Source organism: Chaetodon trifascialis, chromosome 8 (genome assembly GCF_039877785.1).
Source record: "Chaetodon trifascialis isolate fChaTrf1 chromosome 8, fChaTrf1.hap1, whole genome shotgun sequence".
NCBI lineage: Eukaryota > Metazoa > Chordata > Actinopteri > Chaetodontiformes > Chaetodontidae > Chaetodon > Chaetodon trifascialis.
Window position 1 is genome coordinate 29,331,480 of NC_092063.1, and position 18,730 is coordinate 29,350,209.

The 18,730-nt window shown below is 39.9% G+C and overlaps 1 protein-coding gene across 5 annotated transcripts in view; it reads left to right on the forward strand.

The window, feature by feature from the left end:
• LOC139335181 (paired box protein Pax-7-like) overlaps positions 1-18,730 on the forward strand; it is a 66,657-nt gene that overhangs the window by 13,549 nt on the left and 34,378 nt on the right. For all 5 annotated transcript variants that reach the window (XM_070968668.1, XM_070968666.1, XM_070968664.1 and 2 more), the window contains one exon: positions 12,723-12,922. In XM_070968668.1, the coding sequence (XP_070824769.1) occupies positions 12,723-12,922 (200 nt within the window). The remainder of the gene's footprint in view (positions 1-12,722; positions 12,923-18,730) is intronic.

Below are 18,730 nucleotides of genomic sequence, written 5' to 3' on the forward strand. Positions count from 1 at the left end.
GATACATTTGAAAAGAACTGCTAATTGAAACTTGGACATCAGCATCTCTACCCAAAGATGACTCTCCAGGGAAGGACATGGGTTCATTTTAATAAAAGGCTTTCTCCTTTGGGGACTGTACTAGGCATCTAGCTTTTGCATTATGAGATATCTTGTCTGATATCAAAGTGACCTTTATGTAGAAAAGGACAGTTTGGCCTGATGAGAGGTCGGTGCCCAAAATGGACAGGCTTCATCCTCCGTGGAGCATGAATTTTCTCAGTAAAATCCATGACAATCTGCTCAATAGATTTTAGCATTTCGTCTGTTGAAATGTTGTCCTGTTGGTTAAGCTAGAAAGGTCAGGGGGTTGTCAGCACACTCAGAGAAAATGTAGGACAGAGCCACTGACTAATCTCCACTTCACTTGGTGTAGTGTGGGTGGAGATAACTGAGAGGCTGACAGCAAAAATGGCTGACAGTGAATATTTGTGGAATTGTCTGCATTTGGAACAGGCTAAACATCTCAGTGTGATGGGTGCTTGCAGATATTTCTCGCCATCAAACCCACTTTCTTCTGGTAACTTAATTTATTATTATTATTTTATTTTGCCCAAAGAGTCAAACAGCATCAACAAGCAGAGTTGATGGAACCACTTACAAAGAGAGTTTGGTTCATTCAATAGAAAACATTTCTGATCTAGACTTTGAGCCCATTTTTAGATCCTAAGGTCTTCATTATTCATATTTACTTTTTGCATTTTAGTTACAACTGATGAAAACTGCTGTGAGAGTGATGGTCAGTGCTGAGTGCAGCCATTTTGTGGCAGCCAGCTGTGAGAGGAAGTACTCAGCTTCAGATATTCGGGTTTGTCTTACGCTTGAAACTACTTCATCAATTTAAGCATGCACAGACTCTGGGCTACGACACCCACCTACCCCATCCCCAACTCCAAACTTCAATCCACCACTAAGTCTGAAGCTCCTAATTACAAGATTAAATATACCTTACATGTTGCTAGGAGTCACATACACTAGGCCAGAGGTTTGACCAGCTGTTTTCCAATAAATACCATCATAAATGGCCCATAGATAAAGAGAAGTAGAATTTTAAGTCTAATAACCTACTTTTTGGGACAAATGACATTGAAGTGGTTATTTCGCTAAAATGCCTTGGATGCTTTTAATTCATACAGTACATTCTGAATGCCACTACTGTTACTGAGCCTGCAGATATTTGTGGCTGAAATGGTCAACAAACCACAAATCTTAAAAACACTCCACCGTTGTGTTCCCATCTAAAGGGTAAAAACGCAAAAGTGTGCTCCGATCTGCCAGAGCCCGTCCCTTACATTCTCTGGATCTGCTCACATCGTGTACGCATTTACGTCACAGGCATGCACCAGTGCAGGAAAATAATAACAAACATAATAATAACTGCACCTCCTTGTCTGTCCAGACAAAATTGTTTTTACACGCTTCTTCGACATGGTTTGTGTCGCGCTACTAGGGAGAGAAGTAGAAGGAGTGTTCTACGCAGGCGTACAGACTTCGTGGTGTTGTTTCACACTAGCACCTATCTGCCTGGCGTGCGTACAACATGGAATTCCATTAGACGTTCTCTGATTCCACACACTTTTGCATCACCGTATGCATGCAGATTTCCCCCAAAAAACGCTCATCTAAATGCAGAATAAAAATCGAGAATGCAACGCCACTTTTGCGCTTTCTGTTCAGATCGTTTCCGTGTAAACGTAGCCTAAGTCTCACCTCGCATACACCATCCTCTTTGAAGCACCAAATGTGAATTCATCCGCTGCTGAAAATAATATCCATCAAATGCACTATTTCCTTCTCTTTGAGGAACTTTTGATAAAAACTACATTGAACAACTGTTTTAGGAAATTGGTGAGCCTTTTTTTCTTCTTCTACATTGGTGAGACTGGTTTATGACCATATAATGCACACTGCATGACACACATTTGAGAGGCCCTAGAAAGGCTCGGGTGACATCATCAGCAGAGGGAATTTTTTCCCTCTGGACTGACAAGCAGCAGATGAAAAGCTTACCTATCCCTCCATCTCTTACAAACATACCAGAGTGCATTTCAAGGCTTTTAAACCAGAATCTGTAAAGAAAGCCAACAAGCACAAATCACTTCATTTTCTTTGCACTGCTCTGATTGTTAATCTACTTTCTTTCAAAATAAGATTATTCTATTGCTCTTTAAAACTTTCTGCAATTGCTTTCTTTAAGCCTGCAGCTGTCCACTGAGGGCTTTGCTGTGTCGAGTATATCTTAAGAGTGCCTCTTATTATATTTGCTCCAAGCTCTAATCTTATCAGTGTTTATATTGACAGTCGGCAATTTTTGTTTATGGCTATTTTTTATCTACTAAATAAAGACACATGCATGCCAGTGCCTTGGGAGGAAAGAAGATAAAGACTTTGCATTAATAGCAGTTTGCTAAGACATAATGCCCTGATAAAGCCAGCATCTTTGTGTGGGCTGGATTGAATTGAGTGCCAGTTTTTTGTAATGTTTACTGTGAGCACACAGCTCGCCTGTAATAACTCCTATAGCTTTCTGTGAGACCATATGTTTGTAACTGCAGTCAAGTATTTTTTCATAGTAAAACAACAAAAGTTGGGATTTTTCAGTTCTTTTTTTTTTTCAGCACAGAGAGTATGTGGAGTTCCTAATTTTTTTGGCAAATATGTTATCCATCATTATAAAACTGCCTACGTTGCACACACTCCACTTCTGCTGCTTACTATGCACTTTTGCTGCATTTGTTGTGACTAAATACCATTGTGTTGGAGCTGTATTGGAACAAAGGCAGGAACAATGCTGAACTGTGTGAATGGGAGTATGTGCAGAGGCAGCAGTGGCAGCACAGCACTGGTCTCGGCTGCAGCTCAATTTTGCCCACTTGGGCTTGAATTTGAGGCCTTTGTTGACAGAGCGGTTCCTGGTGCCAACTGGCAGATTTTATTTCACTTTCCTTTGTGTTTTTTGAATAATTTTAAAAACTTTGGCTTCAGCCTCAATTAGTTGAGTGTTCAGACCCTCAATTCGAGGCTCTGTATTGTTGGTACATGCATAAAATCTGCAAGTCAAATGAAAATATGTCATTGCAGCAAAAACTTAATGAACCTGTGGCTGATACAGTAAGCTGTGATACAAATTACATTTCTATTGAACAAAAACCTTCAGGCGCAACTGAGAGCTGTTTATCTATAGAAGACATTTTGTAGAGTTGGTATGAATTAAGTTGAATTCCCATTTCAATAGGTGACATAAATATTCTTAAATGCGTGATTTGCATTGGCAGACACACAAATGTATTCATATAAATAAACATATATAGGTTTAGAGAAACACATATCTGAAATAAGTGTAATTATATTGAAAAATGACTACTTTCATTCAGTCTTGAATACTATGAAATTTTAATATGCAGCAATACCTAAAAAAAAAAAAAAAAAAAAATCATTCATGTTCCAACAACCTCCCCTGTCTATCTGTTCCATGCCATGCCTCTGGAACATTTGACCTCTTTAATTCTTAAATATGCAGGCGGCACTTTGCTCCACTGCTCAGCTTTAGTGACTCAGTCTGGAAGTGTTTACTGAAGTCCTGCAGAGTGCAACAGGGCTGCTCATGGTCTTTCATGGCCTGCAGCCCCCTGCAGCGCTGCCTCTATTGGCCCTGAAAGGCCCTGGGAGGCTCCCAGACCTCTGTTGTTTAAGGTGAACCCACTTTGTCATTGAGGCAGCTGAGCAGAAAGAGGCATCCAAAGAGCCTTTGGAGCCAAGACAAGACGACTAAAAGAGCCACAGGCTGGAGCTCTTTACCTTACTCTGTCTGAGTCCTCTTCCCTAGAAATGATCTTTATATACTGTACAACTAATTAGCAACAGCAAATATGAAGGAATGTAATGTCAAATAATGGAATTTTGTTTGACTGTAACCTCTCCCCATCCTCGCTTGTGATTGACTGAGCCTTTCCAGGATGCCCCTTTCATACCCAATCATGATACTATCACCTGTTACAATGAACCTGTTGAACAGGTGTTTTTGGAGCATTCCACATCTTTCCAAGTCTTTAGTTGCTCCTGTCCCAACTTGTTTGAAACGTGTTCAAACAAATTCAGAAAAAGCAGACTGGTATTTTCGTGCACTGCGCCACCTGCGCATCTCCGCCCCCTTCTCATCTCAGTCCCCAACTGGGAAAGAGGGAGGGGAGAAGGCGTGGAGTGGATTTCACACAGCCGGGTCAAATTTTCACCAATCACAGCAGCTCCTCGCCTCACCTTTAAGAACGCCGCTGGCGAGGTGCATGGCAAGTTTCGAGAATGACTGAGACCGCACAGGAAAGTGTCTGACGCCCAAACCTCTCCCAGGAGGAGACTGACGTCACCCATGTCTCATGACATCCGTTTGTATTACTTTGTACACCTGTTTGTATATGATGTTTATTTTTTCTCAGTATATATATATATATATATATATATATATATATATATATATATATATATATATATATATATATATATATATATATATATATATATATATGTGTGTGTGTGTGTGTGTGTGTGTGTGTGTGTGTATATATATATATATATGTGTGTGTGTGTATATATGTATATATGTATATATATATATATATATATATATATATATATATATATATATATGTGTGTGTGTGTGTATATATATATGTGTGTGTGTGTGTATGTATATATATATATATATATATATATATATATATATATATATATATATATATATATATGTATATGTGTGTGTGTGTGTGTGTGTGTGTGTGTGTATATATATATATATATTTTAATATTTTTATATTCTGTTCTATATTTTGTGGTGTGTGTGTGTGTGTGTGTGTGTGTATATATATATATATATAGTTTTTATATTTATTTTTTATATAGATAGTTCTCTCTCTTTTCTTTCTTTTCGAATTTTATTCTAATTCTATTCTTGTAAGGAGCACTGCAACAAAAATAATTGAGTCACAGATCACCAGACATCCCTGTTTCACCTGTGTACATTCGGTCAGGGTGAGTGACCATTACACGTGCCGAACACGCTTGCGATGTGGTCAGATGAGATACTGATCAAAATATATAAATTTAGGTCTGACTGTATGTGCTGACTCAGATAGTTGCATTGAATCGTGGCTGTTGCTAATTATTGATTGCAGTGAAATGCCAGACACTGTGGAAACTCCACAAAAAACCACTTGCGCTGCGGTGCACCGCCAGCGCACAGAGTTGACCAAGTCTGAGGTGACGAGCTTTCAGCGCACTTTTATGCCGCTGGTGCAGACCGAAATGGTCGAAAATTCCAATGCGCCGGCTCATTATGCCGACACCTCCCCCCTACTGCGCTGCAACGCCCATCCTGGCGCACCTCTGTACGCCTCGGTTTACCAAAATACCAAGTGTGCCGTGTGCCTGCCTGCGCTGCTCGAAAATACCACTGCGCCAGTGGCGCGGTGGCGGAGTTGAAAATAGAGCCCATTGTCTTTGGACTGTTTTCAATTGAGTATATGTCAGAAAGGATTAGTAAGTTATCACATATCTTATCACATATGCAAAAACATACAAGAAGATCACCACCTGACCAATGGTGACGACAAGGAACTGGTCTCCGGGCGCCGGTCGTCGGCAGCCCACCACTCCTGGTCCGCCGCGGAGGAAGGACAGACCTAGGATGGGTTAAAGGCGGAGAGCTAATTTCACATATGCACGACGTGTGCAATTTCCCCTCCCTAACTTCGCATGTTGTGTGTCAAAATGTGATAAATAAAGGATTTCTTCTTATATATATCACACGTTTTACAGTGACCCATCTTTTTTGGAATCAGGGTTGTACATGACTGACACAGAGGTACTGAATACAGAAAAGTTTTCTTCCAAGCCCTCTGCTTACAATGACTTCTATACTGCTTATTGAAACTACAAATATGTTTTCAGCCAGGAGACAATTTTAATTAATATATCTGCAAAGTAACAAAATGTTGAACGCACATATATGTCAAATGTTGATTGTCAATATATTTCTTTCTAAAAGAGAATGCTAAAAGCATTCTAAAAGAGATAACCACACGCAGTACAAAAACCCTTCGGTGGTCCTGTTTTTTTGTCCATCCATCCACCTCCTCCCTATGACTTCTGTGAGGTGCAAAACTTCCGAGATTGGAAAAAATGATGCCAGTGAACATAACTAAGGCAACCATTATGTTTCCTCCAACATGTTTTATGGCAATAATACGGTGTGGTTAAAAAAACTAAAAGTTGATGGTGGTGATACATGAACTTAGATTTGAGTTTATTTACCATAATCACCAGGAGAGAGGTTTGCTACTTTGCTCTTTGTGTGGTCGATCTGTCTAATGGACAAATAGAGATAAAATTGATTTCCACCTTCTCATCTGACTCATACTGACTGGTGTGTGTCAGGAAACAATCACATTTCCCCAAATGCTGCAGAGGTCTTTGGTTGGCCATGAGAATGCTGTTCTACAGAACCAGTTGTACCATTTTTATTTTGATACAGACTTTAATCTAATTAAATTTTAAATTTTAGTTTTTCTGGTGTGAGGTGTGCCATGTTGATGAGCTCTGGACAACAAAATTGACTTAACAGTCAAGGGAAGTTGAGAGGAGGTGTGTAGTAGTGGTGTGGAAAACGTAAGTGTCAGCAGTGAGGAGAGCAGGCAGGTGGGTGAAATCCTGCCCTATGCCCTGCCCTGAGCAGATAGTGGAAAAAGATTCTTATCACAGACAGCACACTAGAAAAAATTTTCTCCTTTTATCTCTCATGCACACAAGCACAACAGCTGTGGACAAAACTGGAGCATCAACAGGCCATTTTGTGAGAAGGGCTTGGTTTTGCACTAATAAATTCATCAACTGTTGAGCCAGTGTAGTCTGTTTGACTGGTCAGAGCCTATGGAGCAAAACTGAAAGCAGATCCTGGGTGTAATTATACTGGAACTAATATGATTTTCAAAATGACCCATAATTAGTTTCATGCTGCTCTCCAGAGCTCATTCAGTCTTTGTCCCCATGTCTTGGTCAAAGTGGGGAACAAGATTGTCAGTATTCTCCACCCGAACCTACAGTTTACAGTCTTAATGACAGTCAGTACAGGACTTGTGCCATCTGTCTGCTGAGCAGTTTGATGAACAAAGGCTTTAGGACCCCTGTCCTCCCCGCTAAAATTATACCATTCAAACAATCTTGTCTGTTCCTGCAAAAACACAAAACACCTCAGTCAGTTTCACATTTAGTAAGTCCAGAAAACTTTAAGGGGGTCCTGAGGATGGAAAACATGGTCATAGAAGGGATGAGTTCTTGGCACACTTAGCTGTATCAACCAGTTGGTGTGTGTGTGTATATATATAAATATAAGTTCTGCATATTTTTCAGAATCCTCAACAGACACTGCTAGAAACCTGGCTGCAGCTGCCCCCCAAGCAAATACACAGCCCAATAACTAAATCTCCTAAATATCTACCCTCCAAAGGATGTATTTCATAACGCAAATTTCACCAAGGCTTCGGCAATATTGATTTATACGCTGTATGTTTGAACTGAGAAACTGCCACCAGTGCTAACCAATTTTCTGCATTTGCTCTCTATACTGTTAGAATGATACCAGTGGATTTAGTACTAACAGACATCTATAGTCACAATCAAACAAAAACACTCACAAGTTCAACATTAGGCTGATTCTTCAACACAGGGAAAGTCAAATAAAAGCAACATTTGAAAGCTGTAGGCTCAGGGATTGCACACGCTCTGATCTTGAAAAACATAATTGGTTATTAATTTGGTGATAAACAACTCTCCAAAGAACAGGGAAATCGAATTACAGCTATCATTATTAAGTAATCAGAATGTCCCATTTTACTGTAACAATGAATAAGTGGCTTTGGACCATAATTGTTTAATTAGATTTTTTTTTGGAGAAACACAGTGTGTGTGTGTGTGTGTGTGTGTGTGTGTGTGTGTGTGTGTGTGTGTGTGTGTGTGTGTGTGTTTGATGTTGCTGCACACTGCCAGTGATAAGATAAAAAATATAAGCATGGATGTGTTTCTATACTAATCACATTCAGTCTGTAGCAAAACCAGACTGTTGTGTGAAACCAAAGTGTAAAGCTTGTTTTAATGCTGTAGCACATTTGCAAACCCTGTGTGTGTGTGTGTGTGTGTGTGTGTGTGTGCGTGCGTGTGTGTGTAAGGAGCTGCACCGTGCTCCCATTTTCCTGATAAGACATAGCATGCCAATTGAAGGATCTGGTGGAGACAAAGATGAAGTTCAGGTTTAGACCCTCTATCGGCTCTAGACGTCTGTCTCATTACCATAATCTCTGCTTTCCATTATCAGCTGGAGAGAAAAGCTGACCCTCTTGATCCACCGGTCCATCAAACTTTATTCTCCTCCATCTGTAGGATCCTTATTGTGCTTCCATCCAAAGCGAGTGTGTAGCTGCTGCAAGCATGCAATAGCAAACCATCAGTGCTGTTGAGGTTGTCACTGCTAGCGACACTGCGCCATGACGTGCACTTTCATTTTCATGTTCAATCCTTGTCAGCTTCGTTCCCATCTTTGCTTTCAAATCCGCTCTCAGGTGACCCAGTTTTTAAAAAGTCTCTACTCTGGCAAGACAAACTTGTGGAAATGCAAATAAAATTTTATTGCCAAAACACAGGGACATATAGGGTGCCTCATGCCAATTTTTAGTGTCTTTAGTTTTTTTTATTAGCATTATTTATTTATGTAGTTTGTACATAGAAAGTAGTTCTGCTAAAAACGATGTTAACAATGAGGTCTTATTCAGAGTAACAGGAACTGTTTCTGGAAAGACAGAGACACAGTGTGAGTGCCACAATCTAAATGTCGTGCTCAATCATTATATGGACGGGGGGCAGATACCACAAGAGAAAAAGGTTTCCTCACACTGAGTTGATGCTCTGAAAATGCCTCTAACGCGTCACACCCCAAAGGTAGGGAACACATGATTAAGTAAATACTGTATGCTGTATATGATGAATGATGTATGATCTGTTGGTCCCCTCAATAAAGGACAGACTGACACAGCTATCTCCCAGTTAGGAGGGCAGGCCACTGGTTCAGAAGAAGAAGAATCGGAGGGACAATCCCCTTTATTTGTCACACAATTACATACATGCAATCACACGCTATGCAAATTGGTGAAACTCGTGTTCCGCCTTTAACCCATCCTGGTTGCCTTCCTCTGCGGCAAACCAGGAGCGGTGGGTTCAAGAGACCTATTGGGACTTTCAAATGCATGCAAATCACTTAGAATCACTGCTCTAACATTATGAAACAGAGGGAATTTGTAGATCTCGAGACAAGGGAACTTAATAGAAATAAACTGTCTAACTTGGGCATATGAAGGAGCGTCTCAGAGATGGTGATCATCTTAATAAATGACTTCAGAGAGAGACTTATTGGATGCTTAACTTTGATGCTTTGGTGTATCCAGTTTTTGATTAGGAAATAGATTGCAGACACTGGCTTTTTGTCAACTGGCGTAGTATTTTCACTGTTGTTGATGTGTTTCATTTGAACTTTTTATTCTTCTGGTTATAACTGTTACTGAACATTAACTCCTTTTCCACATAGTTTACTTGAGGAATGTTTACTGTGCTGGTGTAGTTTAGCCTCCTGACCACAAATTTTCTAAATAAGGAATCATGGCACTCCACTGATGTTGACTCTTTGCTGCCACGCCCTGAGGAAGACTCAAAACCAATCTGTGTTTTCTTTTTGTGACATATTTTTTACTTAGACATGCACTAACTAATGAAGGCTTTTAAACTACATCTTTGGCTTGGTGCTAGTCTGTCTGAAGTTAGCCTATGGCTCCCTGTTTTCTACAACTGTAATTTTCTTTGGTGGTAGAGATGCTGCTGAGAATATTCTATCAATATGTATATGAGAACTTGCAAAGTTCTGCATATGTCAGATGCACACACCATCTGCCTCCTGTACTGGGGATGATGGCTAACATCACTCCTAAAACTCTTAAAAAAGAAAACTAAGGTCCCTGGTTTGGAAGAAGGTGATTCAAAAGAAAAAGAATATAGGCAGTAAAAAAATAACAAGCCTAACAGCAATTTTTCTCAGCCGAAGGCCAAATCCGCATGTGGGGCTGATGGAAACAGAGTGGAAGAGTCAGAGATTGAAAATACTGTGAGGCGGGGTAGTCGTTTTTTTCAAACACATCCCTCCCTCCCTCCCACCTCTGCCCCTCTCCTCCCCTAAATCCAGAAGTGTGTGGAGGGAAAACAAATAGAGTCCATCCCATCGCAGCAGCACCCGGAGGACTCAGAGGTGCCTTTTGGAAAGTGATCCCAGCCCACTGCAGCAGCCTCAAGTGCTGTCATGCTGAGTTAGTGCCAAATTGCTTTGCAGCAACTCCCCCCACCGCTACCACCACTACCACCAACCTACTGGCCACAAACAAGACATTTTTTTGTATGCGGAAACTTTCTTTAAAGATGTGCATGTGTAGAAATATATTTGTTTTTTACCTTGGCTTTTAGGAAAACAAATCTTTGCAGGCACTAACTAGTGAAATAATTGATTTAATTAATGCAGCAGCATGTCCTGCGGCCGCATGTAATCCATTGAGAATTCTCCCGCAGGAGCTTTCAAGGGGGGCATCTAGGGGGAGTACAAAAAGATACTCTCCCTGAGACTCTTCCAGTGGCCTGTAATGGGAGCTTCACGCTAATCCCATAATTCCTTGTTTAATTAAACTACAAAGCCAACCCTGTAGTTGTCTAGGCCAGTTTGATGGTGCTTTTCTTTCTTACTTTATCAGCACATGACAAACTTCTGCACAAAATGAATGCACTCATACAAACAAATTATTTTTTTGTTCATGTATGGAAAAATATCCATATCCACCCTCCGCTTTCCACGGTCAAAACCCATAATTTGCTGCATCACAATGCATTTATATGACACATATTTACAAGAAATACAGACTGGCATACTGTATTTGCAAACCTCTGCTCCACTATATATATATATATATACACACACACACACACACACACACACACACACACACACACACACACACACACACAAACACACACACACACACATATATATATATACACACACACACACACACACACACACACACAAACACACACACACACACACACATATATATACACACACACACACACACACACACACACACACACACACACACACACACACATATATATATATATACTGAGAAAAAATAAACATCATATACAAACAGGTGTGCAAAGTAATATAAACGGATGTGACGTCAGTCTCCTCCTGGGAGAAGTTTCGGCGTTGGACACTTTCCTGTGGTGTCTCAGTCATCCTTGAAACTTGCCATGCGCCTGGCCAGTGGCGTTCTTAAAGGTGAGGTTAGGAGCTGCTGTGATTGGTGAAAATTTCACTTGGCTGTGTCAAACCCACTCCACGCCTTCTCCCCTCCCTCTTTCCGAGTTGCGCTGTTGGGTGGGACTGAGATGAGAAGGGGGAGGAAATGCGCCAGCGGTACAGTGGACCTGACTTTGAGTCGAAAATAGAGCCCAGAGAGTCCTAAAATTGCCACTAGACAACCATTTGCTTTAAAATATCAAAGCAACAAGGATTGAGTGAACTAGTTCCTGCATTTAGTGACTATAGCTCGGTGGTCAGAATCAGATACCTGGTTGAAAGTGAAATGTTGTGAACATCCCTGCATTATTTAAATGAAAACACTAAAGGACATATAAATTAAGCACTTTACACTTTTTACTTTATTTATGGATGGAACAAATGCCAAAATGGGGAAAGGTTTGTGCAAGTATCTCACCAAATGAGAAATCTATCTATCTATCTATCTATCTATCTATCTATCTATCTATCTATCTATCTATCTATCTATCTATCTATCTATCTATCTATCTATCTATCTATTTGCAGTTTCCATCAAGCTTTTTGAATATTTCAAAATGCACATACAAACACCTTGATGGAAACACGGCTAATGACTTCATTCACCCTCTCCAACAATTGTCTCTCTTGCCAGCAGTGCCTCATAAACTCATAGTGCATCATAATGTGTAAGCCGTGTGTACATATTCTTCAAGTAACACGTAAATAAAGTGCTTAATTTATATATCCTTTAGTGTTTTAATTTATATAATGCAGGGATGTTCACAACATTTCATTTACATTTCACAGGTATCTGATTCTGACCACCTAACTGTAGTCACAGTTAGTTGATTAACTAAATATACTACATATTCTTATATTGTATATGGGAATGCACACAGATATTTGTCACTTTCATAATTTTGAGCCAATAATGAATAGTGAAGCAAGTGGTTGCTAATGATCAATTACAGTATGTAGTATTACTGATATCAGAAGGTACCCAGGAAAAGAGGTAATCCAATGAGAATATTTTTACTATTCAAAATGATGAGCCTTTTGATTGGGAGAAACTTATGGCAAGTAGTGTGATGTTGTTTCATTGTTGCATGAGTCTCCTCCCATCCATAGAGCTGATTTGGGACAGTTAGATTGTACATCTCAGTCTTTTATTCACTATGTTAATATTTTTTTTCTATGTTTTTTATGTTTTTATTCACAATATAAAACATGCTGACATGAAGTCACCCCTAATGTGTTTGTCCAGGCAGTCGGATGGATGAAGTATCAGATGTGGAGTCAGAGCCTGACCTCCCACTGAAGAGGAAGCAGCGTAGGAGCCGAACCACATTCACAGCAGAGCAGCTGGAGGAGCTTGAGAAGGCTTTTGAGAGAACCCACTACCCTGACATCTACACCAGAGAGGAGCTGGCACAGAGGACCAAGCTCACTGAGGCCAGGGTCCAGGTAATACACTGACATCCATCCATCCATCCATCCATCCATCCATCCATCCATCCATCCATCCATCCATCCATCCATCCATCCATCCAGGCTCTCACCACACCATACACACAAAAAAATTGCTCATTTTCTACATGTTGAGGGGGAATTTCCATATTCCATGTCCAGAACAATGTTAGCACTGCTTGAAAAAATGAAAGCCCTCATTCACTGAATGTGGATCAGTTTTTGCGTCTGTCATTCAACAAAGTATTGCATTGGCAAAGAAACCTACCTGGGCAAAGTCCTGGTACATTACTTTGTAATGTGAACTTCAAATTTCAACTGTTTACCACACCATCGCTGAGATGGAAGATAAAATAATTTCTTCCAATGATAACTTCCCAGAGTAGTAAAATCTTGCCTAATAGGATTATATCGGATATCCGATAAGCCTTCAGACTTGCGGACTGGTGTCACTCAAACTGAACGTCATATCGGAAGCAGCCACACAAAAACAGACTTGAATGTGACCTGAATCAGTCCCAACTGTGCAGGTGTGGCAAAATATGTGCACCTGTTCCAATAATGCTATGTGGAAAAAATGGCATAAATTGTGTACCTGTCATTTTTCATTCATCATGTTTGGAGATGCCACTGACCGAAGGCTCAGTTGAAGGGAGTGTTCACCCCTTAGATAAAAATGTAATTTGAAAATGAACAAACTGAGGAAAGAAACAAATTTCTGTCACTTCACTTGTATTGGGGTGGAGACACATCACTGGACACTGTATAGTCTGATTTCTTTGTCTCACTGAGTTGGGGCCACAGATCCATTTGGACACCATTTCTAGCCATGATACTAAATGCTAAGCAAAGTACTGCTTAAACATGTCACCTGGATACCACTTCATCTTTGTTTCAGGTGGTAAGCTGACTTTCCCCTTAACCTTGATTTTCTTTTCTGTTCCGATAAACATTCACAGAAGACAGTTTTTCTCAACCTGTTTCGAGAACCTCTGTGATTGGATTTATTTGTATTGTTGTACAAGAAGTCACATTATAGTTATAGTTTACAGACCAAATCCCATATTTACCCGCTGTGTCCAACTATCCACATACAATTTAATGGTGGAGACGCTGCCAGCTGTTCACATCTCAGCTGAGGAACCTGTCTTTGGACTCTGTTAGGTTTTGGCAGCCCCACAGTGTCTGGAGAAAATACTGTGGACTGCTAACAACAGCTGTTAGGTGTTTAGAAATGGGGCGGGGGCTGCATTCCTCATGCATGTCTCACTCCCCAACATCTTGGCTGGAATCTGTTTTTCCCACCACTTTCAAGCCCACCACTCATTGTAAAATTCATAGCAGATCACAGAAGTGTCTGGGCAGTCTCATGGGAGCTTTAATCCACAACAGCCACGTGGATCAATCAAGACCCAGCAAAACTGAGAGGGAGAGAAACCAGCATGGCATGGAAACAAGTCCACATTCTGCCACTTTGTTCTTTTAACTACAGAACTCTGAATGATCTGTGTACCTCTACGTGACTGGTCTACATTCAGTCACACAGGTTTCAGTGATATTAGATATTCAAAAAGGAAAAGTTAAAAACTCAAGGTCCACTTTTTCACTTGTTCCAGAGCTTTACACCATATCATATGGTCCTCATCCATGTTGACTTGACATTGTCAAGTATCAGCTGTCAAGAATGAACTGTCATTGTTTTGAAACTGGAGAGTTTGTTCATGTATACTGTCCCATAAAGGCAGTGTAGCGTAACAACAGAAGCAGTAAAGTTGAAAAAAGGGGATATAATGTTTCCAGACTGCACATCAAACTGTAAAACAGAAAGGATGTAATGCTTTCATTTGATGTGTTTTAAGATGTGATTTTCTAAAAAATCATTGTCAAACTGCAGTATTTACCAACAATATGTGTTCTCTCAGCTTTCTGATCTATTTTAAGGTTGTTTTCACACCTGACCAAGCGGACTCGGTTTGACTGGGGAGCTGAAAGTCGCAACATTGTTGCATTTATCACTAGGTTCAGTTCTGCTTTCACACTGTGATTTCTAAAGCGCACCGAACTTTCTGAGGAGCATCACGTGGGGCGCTTGTCAATTGGACAAAGTAGGAGGGGAAATCTCTCCCTCCCGGCCTGAAAAACAACAGTGAACGCAACTTTTGCTATAATGCTATCGTAGCTTGGCAGGGATTGATTCTGTTATTTTTTTCTAACTTTGATGATCTAACATGTGACAACATATGAGCTCAGAGTTTAAGGACTGTGACTGTTGGTAGTTGTGATTTGATTTTGTTTAAATATGCCAAATTGTGAATTTATGGGTTATTGTTGTTCAGACAATTGAGCTAAGCTGGCTAGCAAATGCTAATGTCAGCGGTCACTTGCCATCAACAGTAAACATTCACGTAAGGACGAATGATCTGTAAAAAGAGATGCAGAATCAAGCTATATTATCAATACAGATGAGATACGTTATATTTTAGCACAGAATACATGATTTTAGTAAACCTATAACTGCGTATGCATTGCGTACAGCGTCACTACACACATTTGGTCCTGTGTTTGGTCCGGTGAGCTTTCACACTGCATACGAATCGAACCAGGGTTCACTTGCAAGCGAACCGAGACCCACGTTTTCAGGCGGACCAGAGTTCGCTGGTTTGGTCCGCACCAGAGTTCAGATGAGCTTTCATACCTGCCCAAACAAAGCGGACTCTCCGAGGAAATGAACTCTGGTCCGTTTAAAACGGACCAAACAGCTCTGGTGTGAAAGCGACCTAAGTTTGTTTCAAAAAATGAACTTTAGTTTGATTGTTGTTTGCAGTCCATAGCTTAGAGGAATCAAGTGTTTCTGTGTTTGGTGAAGTCTCTATCTGTCAGAGTATTTTTAATATTTCTATTGAAGTCAATTTAATACATTAATTTACAATTGAATACATTTATGTGTGATTTAAAGGGAGCTTAAACCCCAAATCACATTAAATTCACTTTTTCTCCCCCATGAATTGATTTAGCTTCTGTCTCATTGAATTATGTTGAATAAAAAAACTCAGCAACGAAAATATTCCGGTCCTCGGGCCCCACTGCCCTGCATGTTTTAGATATTTCCTGCTCCAACACACCTGATTCAAATGAGTGGCTCGTTATCAGGCCACTGCAGAGCTTGATGACGACTTGATCATTTGAATCAGGTGTGGTGGAGGAGGGAAACATCTAAAACATGCAGGGCAGTGGGGCCTGAGGAATTGAGAAACACTGGGCTAAGCCTTATCTCATAACCTAGCTTCCACCTGATATAGCCATTAGCTGCCAAGTTAGTTGTCGTTCTGTAGCAGAGTACAGAAAGTTCAGTAACTCTCTGCAGCCCAAGCATTGATACACAGTCAGAATGTAGTAACTACACAGATGAAGTGCAGAATACTGCCTTTTCACTTGGTTTTTAGGTCCATTGTGTTGTTACTACAAATTTTGGAAGTATTTTTGATGGAAATTAAACATTTTTATGGCATAATGTTTTTTTTTCTAAATAGTAAAACAGATAGATCAGAATAGTCAGAATAAAGGTTAGAATTAAACTTTGACCAAATTTGTAATTAGTGCCTTTTGCCTTTGTAGGGCAGCATAGTTCCATTACAGTTGAGCAAAATGAGCAAACTCAATCTGCTGATTAGGACGGAAAGCTTCAAAGGAAGCAAGTATGTGGACCTTAAGCTGTGACCAGTTTTTTCAATTGCTGTTTCCAAGGTCAGCAAATGAACAGTCAAATGCATGTATTAGCACAGTTTTGCAACTTTTGAAGTAAGCCTACTGGTACTTCATTAAATTGATATATAGATGCATCAAAAATGACCAGAAAAAACAGGAATTTCAATGATCCTTGGCATTGATTCTCCAAGGGCGCCTATCTATCGGAGGAGTTGTTCACTGTGACTGTTTTTTCTCCTGTGATAAATACAGTGCATGGCCAAAGAAAATAAAATTCATTAAAATTCACTGACTCGAAGGTATCTAAGGAGTAATGGGGAAATTCATAGAAATGCAGTGGAGACAAAAATACAATATTTGTCAATCAAATTTATGTGAAGTCCTATGTCCTAAAAGTCCTATGTTTCCACACACACACACACACACACACACGCACACACACACACACACACACACAAACACACACACACAAACACACACACACACACACACACACACACACACACACACACACACACACACACACACACACACACACACACACACACACACAAAAACTCAAGTAAAGAACAGATATTAAAAAAATGTACATAAGTACAGTACTCAAGTAAATGTACTTTGTTACTGTCCACCCCTGACTTCTGCTACATACTGCATATCTGGCAGCTATAATAAAACAATATGTAACAGCATTCAAGTGTAAATTACTATTCACTCAAACTACATCAACTTTTAAATTGTGTGTAAGATATTGTTAATGTGGAATTGTTTCAGGGGCATATGTGAGTAATCTTTGACTGGTGTAAGTGCCGGTAAGATTTAAATGATCACATACCACACAATTAGTTAAAAAGTTCAGGTCAGGTGATATGTTCAACAGTCTAAAACCAAAATTCATTCATTATTTGATTACAATGATATACATCAGTGAAACACAGCAAATTGTCACATTAGAAAAACAGCTTATTATTTACATGTTATTTACATAAGTATGACTTATACATAAGTATGACTTATATTATATTTTATATTACTTATATTAAATATCATGATTATAAAAATGATTGGTGATTACTTTGTGTTGATGGACAAATCAATGAAATCATTCTGTCAGCACTTCAGAAGTTGCAGAGAAGAAATAAAAAAAAGGAATGAGTGAGGATTTTATCACAAAGTATATCAGTGAAAGAGTCAGTAAGTCAGTTAGTGTTAGTTCATCAGTTTGTGTAAGTGAGTGAAGTGGCATTGAGTGTCAGCGTACTTGTACTTGTGTAAGTGGTGAAGCTATACGTCAGAGTGAAGCTTCTGCACAGTCTTACACTAACGCACTGACTAAAGTCTGCATTTGAATTGGTCTGTGAGCGTGGACAGAATGGTTTAACTTGTGCCCATAAAATTCTGTTGGCATTTGTAGCGTCACATTTAGGGAGATCCTTCTTGCTGAGATTTACATGAGAATGTCTGTTGAATATGAAGCCACATTCACCAGTTGTTACTTATGCCAAGCTTAGCTTAGCATAAAGACTGTAAACAGGGGGGAAACAGCTAGCCTGGCTCTGACCAGTGGTAACTGAATCCACCTAAAGTAACAAAAACAACATGCTATATTCTCTTCTGTTTAATTTTTTTGATTAATTTGATTTATCACCTGGTGGCACAAATACATGACTATTGATGCACACATACAGTAATACATTCTGCCTTTAGAAACCAAAGAACAATGAGATAAACTAGTAACATATCATGGCAGCTGCATGACTTTTTCTGCAGCTCTGGTCGGGAGGAGGTGACAGGATGAGAAGTGATATTCTGCTTCTTCTCACTCTCATGCCTTTGCTCTGCAGAGGCAGTTGGACTGTTGGGTTGATCAGTCAGACTCTTCTTCTTCTGCTTCTCATGCAGTGGTACCTTGGGGCAACAACACCTGTTCTAAGTATATAAGTCTCCTCTTCAGATATAGGTTTCCAAATGATCTTCTCCACTTGAAAGGCATGTTTTCATTTGCTCCAAATGAAAAAGGAGGATTCCTGGAGAAAGTGGGTGGATAGAAAGCTGGAGGCAATACATAGATTCCTGCTACTGCTTTGAATGTATGATGTG